Below are 22,757 nucleotides of genomic sequence, written 5' to 3'. Positions count from 1 at the left end.
GCAGTTTTTGAGTTAAGAGTCCCCTCCCTCTGCTCCTTGGTCTCTGGTTTTCTCTTAGATCTGTCTCATTTCCCTGAGCTTCTCGTATGCTTCCAAGGAATCTCTGACAGGTAGCATCCTCCCCGTGATGGGGTTGCCTTTTTCCTGTAGTGGTTCTTTTGTGCGTCATTGCCAGACACACCTCCTGCAGTCCTCACCCTGCTGCCTTCCCTTCTCACGCCACCCTCGCCTGGCTCTCTGCCCCTACAGCAGCCCCTACCCAGCCCCAGCCTGTCTGCTGTTTTAGAAGACACACAGGAGAAAGATGTTTCAGAGAGGAAAGAACAGTGTGACAGCTGCCTCCAAAAGCGTGACCCACGTGACAGGGTCCGTTCTGAACTGGGGCACAGACCAAGTGGCCAATCACGGCTCCTTCTCAGCCAGTTCCCCCGAATTATGGTTTAGAACATCTTCCTAGGTGATCGCAAGAGGCTGGCCCAGGCTTTGTCTTCTCCACTAGTGTGCATTTCCGTCTCTGTGACTTGTCACAGGTACGTGATTTCTGAAACGTCTTGAACTCTCCAGGAGGCTACGTTTGATTTTAAACATTCAAAAAGCACCAAGAGGGGAGGCCGGCGCGGGTAACTGGATTAGAGTGGAGAAGCCTTTCTCTTGGTCAAAGGGAAGTGACCCCACTGCCTTGGGACACAACACAGGTCATTTACTTACATGACTTAACTGCATTGTACTTTCTGTGTGTGGATAAAAGAGGAAAATAAATGATAGAAAAGGGAAAGGCCCATTTTAAGTGCTCTGTTTATTTTGGAAAAGCCCCAATGGAGGAAAGCAGCTAATAGATTTGGGAAGCGATAGCCCAGAGCTTTCTGTATCATGATGACTTGTAACCCTCAAAAGCTTTTGATTTTAATTTCAAGGGGGCAGGCAAATTACAGGGGTACCATGCAAGAGAACATGTGAACTGATCTCAATACCGGAACACAGACACTGTTGAAACTTACAAAGAGTGGCCTTTTCTTTAAAAATGTCTGAGAACTTCAGAAATCATTTTTCAGAAGGGTTTTTAGTAATTGCCTAATTTTAACTGCTTATGTGACAAACAAAACTACTTTTGTAAAAAGAAATTCAAAACTCAAAGAAAAGAACGTGTCCGCTGAAGGCAGCTTACGGGGGTGTTTCCACAGGGTCGCGGTCTACACCCCACTGCCATCGGCAGCGTCCCAACTGTGGGGCAGTCACGTGCCTCTCGAGTGTGGAGCCTGAAAATCTAAATCTAAAACACACGCAGGCCTCCACTATACATGCCGCTACAGCTCTCGCAAAGTGCTACTGAAAGAAATGCTTTTACTTCATGAATTCTCAAAATAGAAAGGGCCACTTGGGACTCACTCCTTCTACAACTCCTCCTTATTGTGAACCTGCTATGTACCAGGCTGCGGCTATAGAGATGCTTGGAGCCCTGGCCGGGCGGCTCGGTTGCGTGGAGTGTTGTCGCAGACACCGAAGGCGGTGGCTTTGACTCCCCGTCAGGGCATGGGCCTACGTTGCAGGTCCCATCCCTAGTTGGGGTGTGTATGGGAGGCAACTGATGGGTGTTTCGTTCTCAAATCAATGTTTCTCCCCTTTGTCTGCCTGTCTGTCTCTCTTTCTCTCTGAAATCAGTGAACATATCCTCAGGTAAGGATTTAAAAAAAAAAGACGCATCAAGATTCTCTCTTGATTCCCTTAACAAGTCAGTAGTAAGGGTTTTGAACCCAATGACCTGGCCAGCACTCGGAATGGTCTGCGGCACTCGGCCCAGGAGGACACACACCAGGCCTAAGGGCTGGTGCTGCCGAGGCGGCCCGCCGGGGTGAGAGCTGGTACGAAAGTGAAGGAGCCCTCAGTGAAACGGGCATAAAATGAAATGCAGGCTGTTTCAGAGTTAAGGACACCGGCGTCCTAGTTCTCCGAGCAGGAACCTGCCAGCTTATGCTGGAAAAAGTTCCTCTGGCTCAAAGCAACGGAGCTGCACAAATATTATTTCCAAGTTTTTTTTATTTCGTCCTAATTATTCCACACAAGAGCTAATGGTTCTCGGGAGTGTATGACAATTCTGGAACATCGCCTCACAATTATGGATTCCCTGCCCAGTACAACAGGCGTCACACCCTGAAATTGAGAATTTTTGAAGCTATAAATTTTTGAATATAAAATTAAAAATATGTTGGTTCTACATGAGGACACATTAAGAACCTTAATAAAATTTCCCTGGAGCTCACCGCACTGCAGTGTATTACATTCATCTGCTGATCTGGTCACTCAAAAACCAGTATCTTAAAAACGGAGAGGCATGTGTTTTAAAGAATAAAAACGCGTTCATTTTCTAAATATAGTAGTTAACTTAAACCTGTGTTTCCCGTGGCTGGCACTTGACTAAGCTCTCAGCTTACAAATTTCTGCAGGAGAGCGAGACGTGTTGGCTGGCCTACGGCTGGCCGTGCAGAAGGACTGGCCGTATCTGAGCGTGCTCGAGCTCTAAAATAACGTTATCCATAGAGAAATAAATGAGCAAAAGAGCCACACTCATCGCTTCCCTAAGTCGCTAAGGGAAAGGAGCGCCCTGATAGAAGAGAAAACCCTGAAATGCTTTCTAAAGCTCTGGGGCAGCTTTCTGTTTGGTTTTCTCCGTAACCACCTCCATATTCCGCTTCCAAGGAAAACCGGCCACGAGAACTCAGTACGGATGAAGAGTTCATGCGTCTCTGGGCTGGTCAAGGGTGAAGGACCCGAGAGCGTTCTCAGGGAAGGAGGCTTCCTTCTCAGTAAGGACCTCGGAGTCCTTCCAAAATTATGCTGCAGGTTCTGACCACAGGAGCGGGTGCATCGGGTTTGGGATTGCCTAAGAGGCGGTAAGCAGGAATGAGCAAAGGATTAACAGACCTGCTGCCCTTAGTTTGAAGTCCTCTAATTTAATATTTTATGCAGAGTAATGTTGTGACAGTCGTTTCTTCCCAGAGACGTGGACTGCGGCCGTGTCCCCATGTCTGGGACAAGGACATCCATCACACACCCTTATCATACTATAAATATTGCCACGGAACGTGCTGTTCTCTCACTAAACTTTTTAAAAATTTAGTTTTTTAAAACTAAACTTGGTCTAGGATGTTTTCTAGTCTCAGATATTTGTTCAAATTAAATGGGCTCTCGGGACGGGCACACTGGGGGAGTCCAAGGCCTAAAAGCACGTTTCAGAACACAGGTTGAGACTCGTATGCAGACAGACGGAAGAACACCACGGGGTCCTAAAAACACGAAAAAGTTAGGGGAGTCAGGAATGGAGACTCAAAATACGGCTGGGTTTTGCTTGTCTGTTTTCCTTTTTGCTCTTCCTCGACCAAACAGAAGTCTGACCACCCTGTGTCCCTGTCCAACGTGCCTTCCGGACATTTTACCTGTACTGGACACTCAGAAGCCCGAGACCCAGCGCCCGTGCCCGGCCTTCTCCTTCGGCGCCGGCCCGCTCTGCGTGCTCCCTGCCGCTCCTTCTCCGGGCGCCGGAGCCGCCTTCCCTGCCGCCCGACACCTGGGCACGGCACGCTTCTGTCCCGTCACCGTCCCCTTCACAACTGGCCTCAGTCCTCAGCGCGGATGACTTCCCGGGTAAACATCAAGTCCTTGACAAGATTTTTAATCATTTATAATTTGGTTACATGCCGGTGTATCGTCTGTCCCCTGGACGAGGGGCATCATCAGGGCAGGCTCCGTGCTAGTTTCAATCGCTGCCGTCACGCCCCCTGCCCACGTCCTGGAGGCGCACGCAGGGAGGGCCGGCGGAGGGCTTCCTTTGGACATGAGGCTGCGGCCCGCCGCTGACCCCACCCTGCCAAGAAGGGGAAGGGGTGCAGGCCCCCGCCTGCTAACCCCAAACTGCGAGGAGGACATGTCAGGCGATGAGGATGTGTCTCCTGCTGTCTAGCTCATGGGGGCCAAGGAAGTGGAGGAGCTGGGGGTCCCAGGGCTCAGAGACTGTTCCGCCATCAAGGGGTCTCCGGAGAACCAGATGAAGGCGGGCCACGTGCGAGAGAGCCCACAGGGGCCTGTGCTGGGAACGCATCAGGGCAGCCTCAAGGGGGAACAGGCGCAAGAAGGGGGAGCTGGGAGACTGCCACGCTGTAAAAACATCTGAAACTCAGAAGTCTGAGCAGACCGTGAAAGACACATCTCAGGGGTCTGCAGGCAGGAGACCATGCAGGGTTGCAGCTGACGGAGCAGGGGTCTCGGAAACGTCCACCCGAGTGCTCCCGCCAGAAGGAGCCAGCTTTAAACCCCTGCCAGCCCAGAGAGCAGCGGCGCCTGCGCCCCGCAGCCCAGGCAGGGCTCCCCGCCCGCTCTTGGCCTCCTCGTGCCCGGACGTCCCGGGTGAACACGCGAAGAGAAGCCAGGCAGGCTGAGCAGCTGACCGCGGTCAGGGACCGAAGAGCGAGCCCGCCCGCCCGCTGAGATCGGCCCCTCGGCAGAGACACGGTAATTTCGCTGCAGTGAGGAGGATCGCCCGGGCAAAAGGCGATTCATTCCAAAAATGGATGAACGAATCAAGGGACATGTCAGCACTTTGGCTGCAGGGCTGCAGAACACACGCGCTCGTCCACACATTCCTGAATCCCTGCCCCCAGTTCCTTCAAACAAAAACAGGCGCCTACTAGTTTTCAAATGACAGATGAATACATGGCATGCCTTTCCCACCCGAGTCTTACCATTAAGAAGCTATTCAGACCCGACCCCCCAGATCTGGAGGCCACAGAGAGATGCTCATGTGTGACTCCCCCCACAATCCCTCCCCAGTCTCCATGCTGGAAACCGCTCCGTCAAGTGACCCAAGTCTTGACAGCGCTGGACCAGTGACAGGACATGCCAGGCTGCCCCTCCCCCCACCCTCAGGCCCGCGTGTCTAGTGCCCTGGGCCCCGTGACGGGTACGGCCACTCCCACGCAAAGGGGACACGGCTATGTGGCTACTATTCAGGCAGCAGAGGGGACACCCCACGGCGGGACCTCACAGGCCAGCTGTCCCCCACGGCTCCCCCCGGCGAGGCCATCACTGACCTGCCCGTCAGGCACCTCCGCAGAGAGTAGGACGCTCCCCCGCCGCACGTGCGCGAGCAGTCGCTCCAGTCCCCCCAAGCGTCCCAGTTGCCGTCTTTCTCTTCGTCGTCTTTGTCTTCATCGGCACGAGTGTTTCTGGACGCCTAGAGCATAAGAAACCCACAACACATTACGGACAAGGGTGCGGAAATCTCCCCAACCTTCCCTGGCTTTTCCAGAGTCTTAGTCTAAGCTGTTGCTAGAGAACAAAGTGGCCGGAAAAACCCTTTGCCCTGGCTGCTGTGGCTCAGTGGATTGAGCGCCGGACTACGAACCAAAGGGTCGCCGGTTCAATTCCCAGTCAGGGCACAGGCCTGGGTTGCGGGCCAGGCCCCCTGTTGGGGGTGCAAGAGGTAACCACACATTGACATTTCTCTCCCTCTCTTTCTTCCTCCCTTCCTTTCTCTCTAAAAATAAATAAATAAAATCTTTTTTAAAAAATGCTTTGCTTTGGAATGGCTACACTCACAAAGACCATCCAAGGTCTGTTTTTTACATGGAAATCAGGGCATATGAGGTCTGTCCCACCTTACAAAGGTTTGGTCCACACGGCTTCTAAGCTCCATTTTAAATCTGAAATTTTAGCATCCCCCAAATTAACACACTGGCTACATTTCAATAATAGTTATTATTATTACTCTTATTATAATTTTATAACTGACACAGCAAGATCCCAGCTTGTCCCCAAGAAGTCCTCAGCCCTGAAATTCTGACGTGCCTGCTGCCAGCCTGAGGGTCCGAGGGACCTCCTGGGAGGCTCCATCCCGAGGAAACTAAGTCAATAAGGCAAAGACAGGGACGGGTGCTTCAGGAATAGGGTTTGGTTTCATCCGTTTGGTGGACGTACCGCCGTGGATGTACATCAGGATATGCCAGGAAAAGATAAGAGGGGAGTCCCAGGTCACAAATACAGACAGACCGACGTAGGTACAGATACGGATGTGTTAACAGGTCATGTTCATTACTCAGAGTGACAAAACTTCACTAAGGGGCCTAAAGTTGGCTTGAATCGCTGGAGAAACGTGCCTTAGTCCTCAGTGGGTAGACCCAACGCTATAAAATGTTAATTCTCCCCAAATTAATCTATATATTTATGGCAACTCCAATCAAAATCCCAAAGGGAATTTTTTTCTGGAACCAAACAGTGTGATTGTAAAGTTCATCTGGTGGAGTAAATGCCTACAAGAGCCAAGAAGAAAAACTGCAGAAGAACGGAAATGAGCGGGAAATTGCCTCAATTAAAGGAGTACAGAGTTGGCGTGGGGAGAGACGCGTGACATTTAAAAAAGCGAGAGTCTGAAATGAACCCCAGTGCAAGGCCACAGTGTGGGGCCGCAAGCCAGTGGGAGGGATGTTTTTTTTTTTAAAAAAAATAACAGATAACATCTTCACAAAATACATTTAAATGAATTCCAGATATATCAGAACTTTTATATTAAAAAATGCCCAAACCATAAAACCCCAGCAATGTGATAGGTTAGCCCCAGGGAAGACGGTTCTACCATGTCCACAAAGGTGGAAACTACGCAGGAAGGGGCGGATGCGATTAATCCCATGAATGTAAAACCACACTGAGCATTGTCCTATCTCGTCACCGACAGAGAAAGGCATCGGGACACGAATACACACGCAGAAATGCAGCGTCAAAGCGCAAATGCGCCGGCGGGAAGGCATCGCGCCAAACTGCCTCGAAGAAGGGCGGGCGGGCAACAGACAGGAGAGAAGTCTCTGGGAAGAGACACAACGGGACGTCCCCGGCATGCTGTGTCCCTCCAGCCCCTAAAAGAGCTGACGCAGGTATGACAGCCTCATTAAATGGAGGAAGGCAGGTGCTGCTGTCATGGATGTTTGTCTGATCTGAACTTTTACATTTTGACATTTCTTTTTTAAAAATATTTCTTGGGGAGATGGGGAGTGGGTAAAAGGCAACCATTACAGAACCACATAAGCCACGCTGTTGCTTTCAATATATATTTTTTAATTTATCGATTTGAAAGAGAAACAAAGAGAGAGAGAGACATCAATGTGTTGTTCTGCTCATTTACACATTGTTAGTTGATTCTTGCATGTGCCCTGACCAGGGATTGAACTCACAACCTTGGTGTATTGGGATGACACAGCAGGAGCTCACAGGCCAGCTGTCCCCGCTCGCGCCCCACGGTGAGGCCACCTGGCCAGAACCTATGTTGTTTTTAATACAGGTAAACACGTATGTGCACAGAGAAAGAAGGGAATGCTGAATGGGGAATTAAAATGTTAGCAGTGGCGACCTCTACGGGGAAGGACTCCAGGCTATTTTAACATCTTCTGTTTCTGGGTCGTTTCTCTGCATATTGTCCAGTTTTCTTTGTAAGCAAATACTTGACTACTTCCCATGAAAACCAGCAAGCACACAGACAAGAACCACATTCTTGTGACGTCCAGAGCAGTCCGGGTCAGGCGGACGTTAGTAGGCACATGCCACGCTGGGGCACAGGAGCACGTAAGAAGGAAACTCCAACATACAACTCCCGACTGAATTCGATACTATACAGGTTTCTGTAGGCCAATTTACCTCATCCAACCAAAAAAAAAAAAAAAAAAAAATTAAATTAAGAGACGGATCTGTAAAAATGACCTTCAAATGTGAAACGAAATAATAACCAGAAGCAAGGAGGGGCTTTTCCAGTCCTTTTCACCCAGTCTCACCAGACGGTGGGTTTGGTGGATTCGTGCCAAGCTCCCTATTTATAGCGCAGGAGCCGCCCGGAGGAGAGGCCGTATTTCAGGAACAGTCAAGCAAAAGAAAAGGATAAGGACCTGGCAACTTATCAAACCCGTCACTGGGAATCAGGGCTAATTAAACCCATACTATTTACCCTTCCAATTAGACCACTGGTCAGTTCCGTTTTCTACCGTCAGCGTCACCAGATAGGACTGTGTCCTGCCTATAACATAATATAAAGTTTGAATTCATAAGGAATACAATAAGCAGTTTAAGACGTTCATCTGGACGTTGAGGTGGGTGAGTCCAAGTCACTGAGGTAAAACGTCTAAAATATACAGCTGCAACTGATTTTTCATTTTGTCACCCGATCTACTGATAGGTTGAATGTGAAAAGTTGAAAAACATCATCATATATATTTTAAAGGGAAAGTGGAGAGTCCTTTGCAACTGTTTTAATTTATTTTTACTCTCCCATCTGTTCAGTTTATGGTTCCAGTCGCGTTTCTTTCCGTAACTTCTCCACCTTTACTTACAAACAAACAAACAAAAATCTTTATTCTAAATAACTGAAATAGGCATGTTATAAAGGCAGACAGTTGGTATTTCTGGTAGGATCGGTGAGATATTCCCCCCCAGAAAGAACAGAGAGAAAATGACTCCTCAGGAGGAGACCTCTCGGTGCCCTCCTCTCCTCGGCCATGAAGATGCTCGCGCTGGGTTTGGAAGCTCACCGCTGTATCCCACAGGCCTGTCCCCACGCCATTCACAGGTCTCCTTCTTTCTCCAACGAGGAGCAATAACATCCCCGACTCCTACCCAGCTCTCCTCTCTGCTGTAAGCACGGCCACACGTCTGTTTTTCCAAAGGACTTGCCTTTTATCAAGATTATTTCACAAGGACCTGGCATTCTTGATGGACATTCCCAGCCCTGGGTGCATCTGTTGGTTTTCTCACCCAAAAGTAGACTGAGGGCTGGTGAAGGTCAAGGTCCAGTGTCCCAGGAGGTCAGGCGTGGATCCCTCAAGGTCACGAGCAGCAGGTGACAGAGGCTGATGGGACACAGTGAGGCTGAGTCAGCCCGGGTCACTGAGAGCGACAGGGACCCAACGGAAGGAGACGCCTTGGTCCGAGAACACCACTTTCCAGGGAACAGAGCAACTCTGCCGGAAGCCAGGGCAGAGCCCCCCGCGCGTCTCCCGCCGGCTCCTGTGTGGCAGACTTGCCGGGTGTCCCTTTCTCCCAGCGCTAGAATGGCCGCGTTTTCCACCTTTCCTCCTTGGGGCTCCGCTACACGTCCCCATTTTAGACAGCAAACATGCATACTTTATGCAGTGAGACACTCCATTAAAGTCCTGGGGTTTTTTCTTTTAAGCTGAAAAAAAAGACACTAAAGGGAAACCTATGAACGCGCACCCAGAGAAGTAACGCACACTGTAACACGTGCTGTGCGGTCCAAACTGTCTGGCTTACCCATCTCTCAGGAAATCTTATTTTCCTAAGTGAGGTGCTTGCTACAGAATATTCTGGATGAAAAAAAAAATCAGAAAAGGTATTGTTTACTCATTACATGAGAGGGCTGGTAAATGCCAAGAACATTATAGGCACAAGTGTGTTCACAATCCCATAAGGACCCGAGGATTTCTTGCCTCGCTGGGATCCCTGTGCATAAATTAGATCAGAGAACGTTTTCCCAACAAGTTCCTAAATCTGTGACTTATAACGAACAGGACAGCTCTACCAGTCTGGCAGAAACGTCAGTAATTAAGCACAGATTTCACGTAGAAGGTCACGTATGGGTAACGCTACCTGAACAGCTCCGTGTTGCAAACAGCCCAGAAGAAAACAAGCTCCATGGGGATATTACTTCCCAGACGGCAACATCACCCCAAAGGCCACCCTCAGGAGATCGCCAGCGCCCCAGATGTTGTTCACAGGGATTCCACTCTTTCAGGTCAATGCTGCCTTTAACAGCAGCGCGTGCGCGCGCGCGCTGTGCGCGCGCACACACACACACACACACACACACTGTAATGAATTAGGTGAATGACGCAAACATGTCACTCAAGCTATCGCACAAGTTCAAGAATTCAGTTCAAACACCAACGTTTCTGAGGCTGTGAGCCAGGCACTTTAAGTCACACGCCCTATCCCTCACCCCATGCTCACCCCCACCCCCATCTCCAGTCCCTTTTCTCCTCTCCTGAAAAGTGCCTAAGTCACAGCTCATTCACCTGAGAGTCAGAGACCTCTCAGATTCCGTCCACCCCTTCCTGGCCAGCGTGCCCCTGCTTACTTCCCACCTTCTTACAGCCCTTCGCGGGTCCCCAGGGACATGTCTTCACCCACCGCGGCACACCTCCTTCCTTACTGCGTCCCAACGCAAACACGCTGCCCGCGTCCTGCTCCCCGTGGCGAAGGCCAGCGCGACTCTAAGACCCTCACCGTCTGACCGCCCTGCTTGTAGGTGACCGGTGATTGGAGACCGGAGACCGGCCCAGCCCCCCGAGCCTGAGGCCAGGATGGTCCAGGCGGTCTTCTGAGGAAGCCCTTGGCCGCGGGGGTGTTTCCTGCCCGCCCACCCTGCCAGGGGCCCTCACTTGAAAATTCCTGGATCGGAAGTGGGTTGGACTTCTTGTTCTTTTTTTCTTCTTTAATCTCCCACAAATACTATGAAGAGCTTTCAAATTATGGCAGCCAAGGCTTCTCCAAGTCAAGATGAAAGAACATCAGACAGACAATTATGAAACAGAAAACGAAACTCTGAGAAGGGGGATCAGCACACCCGAAAAGGAGTTCGTTATAAGGAATAACATGGTCGGCAAGTTCTTTGGCAGGAGCACTGGAAAGAGCAGAGAGAGACGAGTCCCTATAAATCGGCGCCGAGCGGGACGTGCGGGGCGTCCCCTCGGGGAGGAGGATGGAGGGCGCTGTCAGGCTAATATAGTTCAAACTCGAGGCAGGACAAACCGCAGAGTAATTTACCCTCCAGAGCTCCTGAGGGATGAGGCCGAGCTCGGGACCCCCCCCCCCCCCCGAAAGCCCACCCGGGCTGTGCTCCTTCACTGCCCCTCCCCCACCCTGCATCTCCCACGCCCCCAAGGGGTTCCCCCAGAAACTACTTCCTAAATGAATCACCTGAACACCAATCTTCAGCTCAGCTCAGACCCCAACCCAAGGAACGTCTTAAAACTACATACATGAAAAACAGGGATACGTCCTGGGACCCAAAGATGACCGTGTGAATCTGTTAGACTAGTCACCGCAACTTTCTCTTTCTTTAGATTTTTCTTTCTAACTAAAACAAAAAAGGGAGCATTCTTTGGAGGACAGGCACAGGGAGAATTTCTGCAGAAGGGAGTCACCTGCCGGGGGAACGGCCGGCCTTCTCCACAGCAACACTCAAGGGCAGTCACTGCAAAGCAGCAATACCTACAAGACCCTGTTTTATATATTTTCTCGTCCTACATCGAGAACCACAAGAGCCGTAAGGAGCTCTTCACTTCAACCGACCTCAGACCATATTCAAAGGATTTGTATTTGACCATCCACAGGAGACGGTCCAAGAAAATAATAAGCATGGATTTTCAAGTCAAACGGTATCAAGCTTTTTAAAAAATTCTCCTTTGGCTTTTCTTAGTGATTTACTTCCATCCATGGTTCGCCATTTCACATAGAAAAACACAGGTCTGGTGCCAACAGCTCATCAAGAATATTACCCAGACCACAGTTTAGGGGCACAGGCTTTAAACAGACGCCCACAAGAAATATTATTTGACGGCTGGGAAAGTAAGTCCTGAGAGACGCCAGCACGTTGTTTGTGTCTCACGCCTGTCCTTCCGGGATTGGCCGGTGGTCAGCCAGCTCTGGGCCACCCGTGGGTGGTGGGCCACCCCATGGGAGGAGAGAAAACGGGGACGTCTGCCCATCCGAGCCTGACGGCCCTACGCTGGGAAGAGCTGACAACGAAATCTTAGTTTCTTGACTAAAAATGGTAGGAGAGTCTCGCGGGTTAGACAGCCACGGCCTGGTGTAGATCCGTTAGGCTTTCCAGAGTTTGTCAGGGTTTAGCAAAGTTGAAATGCACTGCGTCTCTGCAATATTCACTGAGCCCAATTTAATCAGCCCTCAAGAAGATTAATCTACTTGGAAGATAAAGAAAAACACAGGCGTGCAAGCCGGCACTGAGCGCTCAGAGAACAAGGACGGACAAGCACCCTCAGCCTCAGAGGTCACGGTGATTCCTGGGAACATGTCACAGGAGCTGAGTCTTGATGGCTAAGCCTGTGAGCAAAAAGTCTCTATAATTTGGGGGGGGAAGGGAAATACTCATAAGAACTCAAGTGCATTGTATACACAGTTATCAGAGGATGATGGTCCCTTCTAAAGAGCATCATCCAAGTCAGATTTTTATCTGCCACCGTAAGGTGACCTTAAATGTACACTAACAACATCAAAGCACTTGGTACGCACCCATGTGGCCAGCGGCCACATGGTATTAGTGCAAACCCAGAAAATTTCCACAATTACAGACGTTCTGTGGGACATCACCGGTATATCTAACTGTTGGGAACACGGGCAGAAAGTGGAAAGCCACACAAAAAGTTTTCCTGGGGAACAAAGCGTATGTATGTGAGCACCCAGACAAATGTATGATATAATCTTATATAAAACTGATAACTTACTTCCTTTAATCACCTATTTACTTAACTTTTCAGCCCCCTTTTCATCTCATTGTGTTGCTCACACACTCAGCAACACCTTCTTCGATTTCATCACGAGCCAAAGCAGGAGTTATTTAATGTGCATTTGTTTCCTGCCATAAATCACCTTCTAAGTACTCCTCCTTTTCCACGTTAGGGTGAACTTTGATGTCCTGATGTGGAATCTTTTCACATTTCTCCTTATTATTGTTGATCTTCAGTCCTTGTACAAGGAGAGCTCTGTTCTGGGCTGGCGCTTGATCCAAAACGTCGTGGTCAGAAGTGGACCGATGCCCCCTTTTCCCCTGGACACGTGGGGTGAGCGCCTGGGGTCGGGTGGGGAAGGAGGCGGCAGGAGGGAGGTGACACCGAACACGGTCCTGAGGAGACACTGGCGCCTCTGCGGCCTGGCCTCGGTCTGTGTTGCAGCGCCAGGTTTCCACACGGAGTCTCTGTTCCTGACAGTCCCCGCACCGCACCCAGTGAATTTCCTAGGACAGGTGCTCCCCCTTTTTGGAAAGGACCCAAACATGTTGGAAAAAAAAATCTACAGCCAAGGAAATCACCAACACCTCTGGGTTTATGTTTGGTGTGGTCCCTCCTGCATGTGATGCACCTGGACCGGGAGCTCCCAAGTATCGCCGACCCACACGGCAGCCAACAAGGCTCCGAGCCGGATCGTGTCCCTCTCCCTGTCACCTGAGGCTGGGCTTCAAGGCCAGGAGACATCTGGCTCCGCTTCTAACCTACTGGATGACCTCCAACTCTTGGTTAAGTCGGTCTATTAGCTCTTTTCTCTTGCCCACAGTAATAGAAAATGGCAACACTTTCATGACCTTGAAACTGCATCCACCAATGACTCAACGCTACGCTCCCAGCTCCCCCGTTAACTTGGTCTGCTGAGTCTCCGTCCTTCCGCTGGCTGTCATTCCCCAGAGGAGCCCGACCTCACTTTGTCACTGGAGAGTGAACCGTGTGATCACTAGGTTAATGTCTGTCTCATCGCCTAGACTGTGAGCACCATGAAATTTGGGATCCGATGTGGGCTTCCTGAGTCGATGAATCAAGGAATGAAAATTTCTCCAGTATGGGAAAATTTCTCCATGAGCCCGTTTGGAAGAGGAGGGGTCAGAGTCCTGAGTGAGTTTTCCTCCTTTGCTTATAATCTTCTTGCTGTCCTTCCCGACGTGAGCTGTTGGATTCTGGTCCTGATACCAAGTTCTCAGTGAGTATGGGCTCCCGTGGGCCCGGTCCTCATGGCCGGATCAACCCCGTTTTCCCTAGTATTTCAGCAGAAGCTTAGGTCAGAGGCACACCCCGCCTGCGCCGTAAGGAAAGCTAATTCTGTCTTGTGTGGAGCTGGGCTGAGGTACCGGATATGTTGTAACTGATTGAAAAACAAAACCTTCCAGCTTGTCATAGCTGATACAGGATTCTGGTTCAGCTTGAACCCATAATCCACTGGCTTCGAAATCTGTGTGGAAATACGGGGATTTGGGAAGCCTAGAGAGCAGAGGAACTCATCAGCATACAAATACCCAAAGCAAAGCGTCCACAAGTCTGGTTTCACAGTAAACTTGCCTTTAGCATCTTTCCCAAGGTCACACTTAAGAAACCCAAATAAAAAGAGGACTTTAATGTAGACTCACACCCTGTGAGAGGTGGAAGGGACTTTCAGGGTTATCGTTTCTGCAGACGATAAAAGAAGAGAAGGCCCAGGAGGAAGAGCTACACGGCCAACCTGGAGACGGAGGCCTGGGATGGGAGCGCATTCTTTTCACCAACCACAGTCTTCACGTTCATTGGTGGCGTGTCCACTGCCCCCTTCCCGCCTTTCTCCTCATGCCACAACTTGTCCTACATGCCTAAGTCATATGTGTCCCTGTAAAACATAATTTCACATCCGTCATGCCCACCCACAGCCCAAACGAGTCCATGGGTTCCTAATGCCCACACAGTCCTCAGTCTTCAGCTCGGAAGTCAAGACCCTCCACTCCCTGCCTCCTACCGAGGCCTCTGACGTGACCTCCTGCGGTGCTGCCACGGGTCACGGTGCACAGGTTGCCTGAGGCCAGTTTCCCCGTGGTGACAGATGGCTGCCCAGGATCCCCATCGATGAAGCGCGGGGGCCCCCACTGTGGGAGGGTCCGTGACGTGGTCATTCGGTCCAGCCTGGGCGACTTGCTCCCGAGCTCCTGGCGGGCGAGTTCAGGCCGCGTCTGGCTCTGCACGTACAGCTCCCGCTCGCCCTCTGCCCACCACAGTCCTTCCCTCCCTCCCGGGGGGTGTCGCCCCAAAGGAACTCCCAAATAAACACACGGCACGCTGACCTCCCCTCCGAGCCGGCCCCCCCAGAAAACCCAGCACACAGCACACCCCACCTGAAGGTCCACCACCCAGGCCACTCCTTTTCAGAAGTTCTATGGGACACACGTCATGTCACGCCTTCTACACGCCTAGGTTCCACCAGCCCGTCCATTATGTCCTAGTCCCATGAAGTCAAAAGCAGCCTGCTTGTGTTTCTGCCTGTTCGTGTCCCCAACAAGGAGCTCGGGAGTAACCGACACAGGGTGACAATGGTGACAGCAAGCCAACGAGCCCTTTCAACCCATCGAGATCACAGTTCCCCGAGAGCAGAGTGCGGCTGTCCCCACGTCCCCGTGCCAGGCTCTGAGTGGGCGACCAGCACCCCCACCCCCGCACGGCCCCCTTCCCAGGGAGGCGGGCAAGGCTGCTTTCCTTGTCCCAGGGGAGTGGCGGGGAGCCGAGGAAGGGGCGTAGAGGAAGCGCTTTGTTTCAGGGCGGTGACAGGCGGAAGTGCTGCGCAGGGTCTCTCCCCCACGCCTGACGACACGGGAGACACTGAGCAGGCACTTGCTGAGGGCTGCCACGCCGGTGCCGGGGAGTCCGGCTCTGCCCGACGTGACACTGCCCCCGCCGGCCACCCCAGAGCGGGAGCCATTTCTCCGTCCTCCAAGGGCCCCGCAGAACGGTGCCTCTGGCCTCCCTCTCGCAGAGAACAATGGGTCTTTGGGAGCCACAGGTTTGCCTTACCCAGAACAAACTGGATCAGGAGAGTAGACAAAAAATAAACAGAAGCCCCCTAGGAGCAGTTCCAGCCGGCACTGGGTGACGGGAGGCCACGCTCTGCCCAAGGGGTCTCCTCGTCCTCGTCCTTGTCCTCGCAGGGAAATGTCAATGCTGGCCTCGGGGAGCGGCCGCCGCGAGGGTCCTTCTAGAACTTCGCTTCCAAGTGGCACCCAGGCCATGTCTCTGGGCAGTGTCCCTGGCTGCCCGACCTAGCCCGTCCCTTCCGTTAGCTTTGGGCTTGGTGTCCAAATGGAGATGAATTAGGGGAGAGCGCCAGTCCTTTGATCTGCGCCCCCAACAAAAATGCAGGACAAAGCTTTGCCTGACATTATTGGAAATTATTTATGCTGCTGGGCCTGGGAAGGAAACTTCCCGTTTTACTTTACGTTGTAAATATTTAAAAAATAAGGAACGACCTGCAGTGCCCTGTTCTCCCCTGAGGCCAGTAGCTTCGCCACGGAACTGTCACCGTACACAGCATTCGTGGTCCACAATGTCCTCTGAACACGTCCCGCATGGGCTTAGACATGAAAAAGACGTCATCGACCCATATACCGTCACCCGACGGCTGGTGATTTGGGTCCAGTGACTTAGGCTGTGTCACCCCGAACCTTTCCACAGGGATGAAAAATAAAGGGTTTGTGTCAGACACTAAGAGTTGACCCCCGATATCCACGCCCTGTTTCTTTTTTGCTAACAGAACACCAGGGGGTGACCTGTCATTCAACAGGACAGCCTGGCTGCCACTTGCCCGGCCTCCTTTGCATTCCTGGGCGGCCGCAGGACCCGGTTCTGGCCAGTGGCACATAAGAAGGCCTGCGTCCGAGGCGTTCCGGGCAAACGCTGCTTCTCTGATTCACGGGCCAGGGGTGGTCCCATCCGTCTTCCCTCCCACTTCCCTCCGTGGACCTCAACAGCGCGGGCCTGGAAGCTGCCAGGGGCCTCCCAGCGAGGACAGGAGCGGCCGACCCACTGGGCGCGGAGAACAGGTGACGGAGCCCAGTCTTGGGTGGCCTAACTGAGCTGCTGCACCAGCCCTGTTGGTTGAAGCCCCTCTTGGTACGGAGTTACGTTCTGACGGCCGGAAACACTCAAAACTGGCGCAGGGTTGTTGCAGAGATTAAAGAGGATATTACAGGAAAGCGAACGGTAAAGCATCTGGCACACCCTGCGTGCATCTGCCTCGGGCCCACTTTCCTTCCGTGGCGGCAGGGAAAGCCGCCGTGAAAGCTGCAGGGATCCATCACACATGGCGTCGCTCTCTCCGCGTTGTGCTCATGTATTCATGCAAATAGCTTCATACAATACACATACCCTTGCCCTGGCCGGGTGGCTCGGCTGCTTGGAGCATCGTCCCGTGCACCATCAGGTTGTGGGTTCGATTCCCGGTCAGAGCACACAGCTAGGTTGTGAGTTTGATCCCTGGTCAGGGCACGTATGGGAGGCAACTGATAATGTTCCCCCTCCCTTTCTCTCTAAAATCAATAAAAACATATCCTTGAGTGAGGATTAAAGAAATAAAAATAAATAAACACACCCACCTAACATGACAAAAATGGCTTCTCCAGAAAGACACATGGGGGAATCCCAAGCTCAGGACTCCTGCTGACAGACCACGGACTGAACTTCAAGGCTCAGAGCAATTCACCTCCGTGTCCGGGGGAGAGGCTCAGGAGGCTGCTGCTCCTCACACCCAGCGGACGGCTGAGCAATAGAATCAACAAAATCAGGGGATCGGGAGTGTGTCAGCAGGAGCCACAGACTCCTGGCCGCCCTTGGCCGACACCAAGTCACGGACGTGGTCTCCTCCTTCTCTCTCTGCAGGGAGGCTCTGCTTGCCTAGGGTGGTTAGAACTGACAGTGCTATGTAAATGAACTTGAAGAAAGCATGCCCCTTTAGGAATCATTATTTCATTCTGCCATTACTCCACGTAAAGCACATAACCATTATGGACTATTTTATTATTTCATTGTTGTTCATTATTTTGTTATTATATATAACAGTACAGTATCACATATTAGAAATAGTAAAATATATAATAAAACAATTATTACTACCTATTATTTTCATCATGTAAAAATATTTTTAGATCGATCATAATTTCTTCAAAAAATTATAGTTTTGTCTCTTCTTGATACTACTTATTGCATTATCTTTTCTTATTGCATTGGCTAGGTATTCTAGTTTAATACTTAAATTTATTATATGGTTCTGTTCTCCCTTCCTCATTTTAATAGGATGTTATAACACAAGGAATGATGCTGATTGACAATATTCATTAAGAGATTTTTTTCCTTACAATTGTAGTATGCTAAAAAAATTATTCATTAGTATTTTATGTTAAATTGTATCACATGCCTTCCTGACAAGTATTGAGACAATTCTACAAACTGTTGAAGACTGAATTTTAATCTAATCATGACTGAAGTTTAAACTGTTCTTTCAGCCCTAGGGAAAACCACACTCGGCCACGTAAAAAGAAAAAAATCTGCTGAGTTCCATGTATTATTGTCTTTAGAATTTTAGCCTTTGGTTCATGAGATTACAGTTTTCCTTCTCTCTGTTACCTTCGATGTTTTGGTTTCTGTTTTATACTCATCTTTTAGAAGGCTGACACATATCTCTTTCTATATTCTAGACCGTTTATATGATTAAATATTTTTTGAAAACTGCAAATTACATGACAAGGGCTTCTTGTCTTTAAAGAACCCAGACAGAGACATCATAACTTGTCTGCCATAAAAATTACTATCTGGACTTAATGTCATGAGGCAGTCACAGTCTACATTTTATAAATGGTTTCACATTGTAAAAAAGCATTATTATAAAAAAATAATCTTTTTGTTTGTGTCAGGCTATTATTCCCTTCATACTGAGAGGCTCGCCACACCTTCCTGCAGCCCAAATACCAGCCTCTAATGAAAGGCCCGCCTGCCGGGTACCCCCCTTCATGCTCATTCCAGCTGCCTCTCCAGCAGGAAGGGGTCCCTGGACCATTCTGTGGGTGACCGCATTCCCCTTCCCGCTTTTTCCTGGGCACTAGGCCGAACAAATTCTCTAAAGCATTCAAAATAGAGGTCCAAACAGGTTTTCACTCCTAGGAAATTCAGGATGGTGCGCCCTGTTTTATGAAGGAGGAGCGCGGTCGACAGCTGGGAGGATGTTTGGAAATGAAGTCATCGCCCCGTAAATGTCAGGAACGACACTTGGTCCGCACAGTGAGCTGGCTTCCGTCCCACGAAGCCCGGCAGGCCCGGCACAACCACCGGAGAGGTCTGAGCTAAAAGGCAGCCTAGAGACGAGGGAGTCGTTTTCCAAATCCATAAACCCGCAGACGGTCTCTGGTGAGTCCAGGGGGCATTAAGCTGCACCCCTATAATGTGCGCAGCCCACAAAAACGTCCACGGGCTGACCTCTGCGCCGGCCCCAGGCCTCCCATCGCGCCCAGAAGCTGCGGCTCAGTCTCTCCTTACCAAGGCCGGCACCAAACTCCAAGGCGCCCGGCCCGAGCCCCCCGTCCCACGGAGAGAGCTGACCCCACTGCTTCTCTCTGCCCTGTCAACACCTCTACCTTTGCGTCACTTGAGCATCAGCTCAGTCCCTCGGTCGCCCCCGCTGGGCCACTGAACACCAAAGCTGTCCTGCCACTCACGCTATCCCAGAGTCGGCCACAGGACGGAAGGAAAGATCCAATTTGTTTGTGTCCAGGGGAGCCCCACAAGACGTTTTACACCACACTTCCCATCTCACGCCGGTGCCGCCCCCCCCACCCCCCCACGACGGCCCGTTTAATGAAACCCAGAGAACGGAAAGGACGCGGCGGGCTGCAGTCCACGCCCGCTCAGCCATGCCTTCAAAGTGGGCCTCCCCGAAACAATGCACGCTTGTGGCCTCTCCAAAAGCCATCCCTCACCCGGCCCATTCTGACAGATTCTAATGAACCCCACGGCACGGATGACAATTTCCATTACCTGTGCCCACTGCGGTCTGACGCACGTCACCGTCGGAGACACCGTACCCTCGCCTGGCAGTTTCTAAAGAAACAAACCCCTTTCACTCAAACAAAGACAAATAGGGAGGTGTGATGTGCTGTTTAAAATCCAGCCCTAATGAAGGAGTGAAAACACAACCTAGCACAAACGAGGAAAATTCAATAAATTCCATGCAACGTCACTGGAACAAAAAATAACGGTTTTGTGGAATACCATCCGCTGGTTAAAACAGAGCTGGATATTGTTTTCACAGATTCTAATATGGTTCTAATCCAAAGTCATTCATACACATAAAAGCAACAGCCCTGGTACATATCATTGCCCATCATTCAAACAGAATTTTCTAGGAAAATCCATTTTAAAGAAATAACACCGATCCCAACTTGGTTCCTTGAAGTCCCATGTGTGTTTTGATCTGACCAAGGAAGCCTCTAGGAGGTGGATAAAATACACAGTGATGGCTCACTGATCTGATACCAGCAGGGAAACGAGTTATTTTCCAGGAAATGAAGGGGATGCCCCTTCAGAATACCATTTTTAGTTTCGTTCTTTTTAACTGGAAAGACTCCGTGACAGTCTGGAAAGAAGGGGGCCTGGAAAATAACTTAACACCTTCTTCAGGCTCCGCTCCATTTCTGGACACTCCCCGTCGCTATGAAAGCCATGAGTCCGTGCGCTGTGACTCTAGAGCTGTTGGGTGCTCTGGGCTGGTTTCCGCTTCCCTGGGATGCTGCCCTGGGGTTTCTTTCAGCCGGTCTCCAGCCAGCTTCTGCCCCCTTTCTCTCCCTGCCCTCCCCCCAGGCCCAGAAGGGCCCTCTGGCCTCAGCTCTTCTCCGACGCCGTCCCAGGTGCTGGATGTCCTGTCAGAGGCCACCCTGCAGGCTTCCTGCCTGGAGCTTCGCCTGTAAAATCCCTTGGCGGGACGCACCCTCGGGGACCAGCGCTCCTGGTCTTGGCAGCCGGCATCTCCTCTGGGCAATCGGTCCTCACACGGACTCCAGCCTCTCCCATAACATTTATGCCTTTTAAAATATAACACTTTAAATTCAGATTTTTGACATTATCCTCTTAAAGAAAAGAAAAAAAGGATCTGCAGGTCAGAAAGAACTCCGTCCCTGGGAGGAGAGCAACAACGGCGGTCCCCGGGGACCCACAGAGGCACAGCACTGGCTCCCATGACGTTTTCAAGGCAGACTTTCCGTTTCAGAAATCACCTGAAAAGTTAATCTAAGCACACGGTGGCTATCTGAGGGTGGGGACACCTTATACCCAAGTGACGTCCCCATTCCCTTTGGTATTTGTGATGAGATGATTGGATTGTTTTTCAAGTTGACTGATCACCCAAAGTGGCTGGGTCTTCTCTTGCTAACGAGGGTGCGGGTGCTCGGGTTTGAGAATTACTGCAAGGAACGTTTCTAGAGGCTTCTCTGCCCCAGCCCAGCATATCCAACCTCAGTTTTCGGTACGTTTTCCATCACAAAAATATTCTATTAAATGCTTTAGCATGGGGCACTTTAACAAGTTAAACAAACCATGGTTTCCGGCCACCTCTCTGATAAGCATTTGCACTGAGAGGCGGACACTGGTTCACCGTCACCTTACAGCACGGTTTTACCCAGATGCAGGAGGCGGGGGATGGGTAAGTGAGCGGGTCTGTGAGGGGAGACACCCCCAGGACACATGCACCCGCCTCCGAGGCAGAATCCTGGAGACTTATTTGATCTGAAAAATGAAAGAAGAAAAAAGGTTCCCCCAGGAAAACACAGTTTCTCTATGGAAGACAAATGGAAAGGTAACGTCTTCCATCTCTCGGTGAAGTTCTTAAAAAAAAAAAAAGAGTGGAAATCACCACCAAAGAAAAAGGTGGGCACCGTTACATAAGCGTGGAGTCTTAGATATCCCTTCCCCAATCCTTTCTTTTATTAAAATTAACCCCAAACTGTCAAGGGACCCCATTATTATTAATCACTCTCCCTGAGCACCCCTCCATCATTATTTGGAGAGAATATTTACCACGTTTTAATGATCAAAGTATTATATGGTCATTTGTAGACAACCTGGAAAATTCATTTAAAAGAAAATTTGGAACGTCCACAGTTCCACAATCCAAAGATAACCACTGTTAACATTTTGGGGTATTTCTTACTGTTTTTCTTTCTGTCCACATATGAATAAATTAGGAGGCTTCTGTGATTTTGTGACCTGATCCTTTAACTTGCGGATATAATATTAACACTTCCCATGTTATTTCAAAATTGTGAATACAATAAAACTTCCTAATATCCCATTTTAGCAATCCCATAATTTACCCAGCCATTTCCTTACGGTTTCACAGTCAGACGGCTTCTGGTTTTCACATATCACAAATAATAATGAGCTCAATATTTTTGCATAAAGCATTTTTTTTTTTAAATTTAGAATATCCCCTTCAGAAATTCTCAGGAAAGGCATTTGCCGGGTGAAACAGTAAAGGTATTTTTGAGGCTCTTACTACTTGTCGCAAAAAGTTTCTCAAAAACAAAAAAGAAAAAAGTAAGCATCACACTTATTCCACAGCATCAGAGAAGCCTCGTCTCCTCCAGCCCGAGAACCAGCACTGGGTTTTCATACTTCTTCCTTGTTTCTTTTTTTGAATCCTTACCCAAGTTTCTTTTTGTTTTGTTTTTTGTTTTTCTCATTTACTTTTTTAGAGGGGGGGAGGGCAGGAAGGGGGAGGAGGGAGAGAACCAACGGGGAATCAAACCCACAACCTCTCTGGGGGGCACGTGCCAAACGACAGAGCTTCCCAGCCAGGATGACTTCGTCTTTTAAGTAATGGGTTTTTTTTGGGGGGGGGGGTGCAAATGCTGTTTGGTCACTGTGACTTTCATTTTATTGATTATAAAGTAGGGGCTGTTCATCAGATTGTTAACCATTTCCCTTCCTTACAACAGAATGACTGACCTATGCTTATCCATCTACGGGTTTTAGTTTCTCTTATCTCTCTGTGGTTTTTTACAAAGTAACGACTTTAGGATACTTTATCCTGTTACTTTCCTTTAAATTTTCACTTGGATGTTTTTCGATATACATTGTAAGCCTCCTAAGCAGCCACAGCCTTGGTTTTCCATTCATGGTAAACTTCTCCATCGGAAACCTGAGAAACAT

The 22,757-nt window shown here is 50.0% G+C and overlaps 1 protein-coding gene across 1 annotated transcript in view; it reads right to left on the bottom strand.

Moving 5' to 3' along the window:
• The window catches only part of ADAMTSL3 (ADAMTS like 3), a 108,485-nt gene that overhangs the window by 65,218 nt on the left and 20,510 nt on the right, over positions 1-22,757 (bottom strand). The window contains exon 4 of the mRNA XM_090263691.1: positions 5,082-5,224. Coding sequence (XP_090119817.1) covers positions 5,082-5,224 — 143 coding nt within the window. The remainder of the gene's footprint in view (positions 1-5,081; positions 5,225-22,757) is intronic.

The sequence above is a fragment of the Furipterus horrens genome, unplaced genomic scaffold, assembly GCF_987537825.1.
Source record: "Furipterus horrens unplaced genomic scaffold, mFurHor1.1.pri manual_scaffold_16, whole genome shotgun sequence".
NCBI classification, from domain to species: domain Eukaryota; kingdom Metazoa; phylum Chordata; class Mammalia; order Chiroptera; family Furipteridae; genus Furipterus; species Furipterus horrens.
This window is presented reverse-complemented; position numbering and strand designations above follow the sequence as displayed.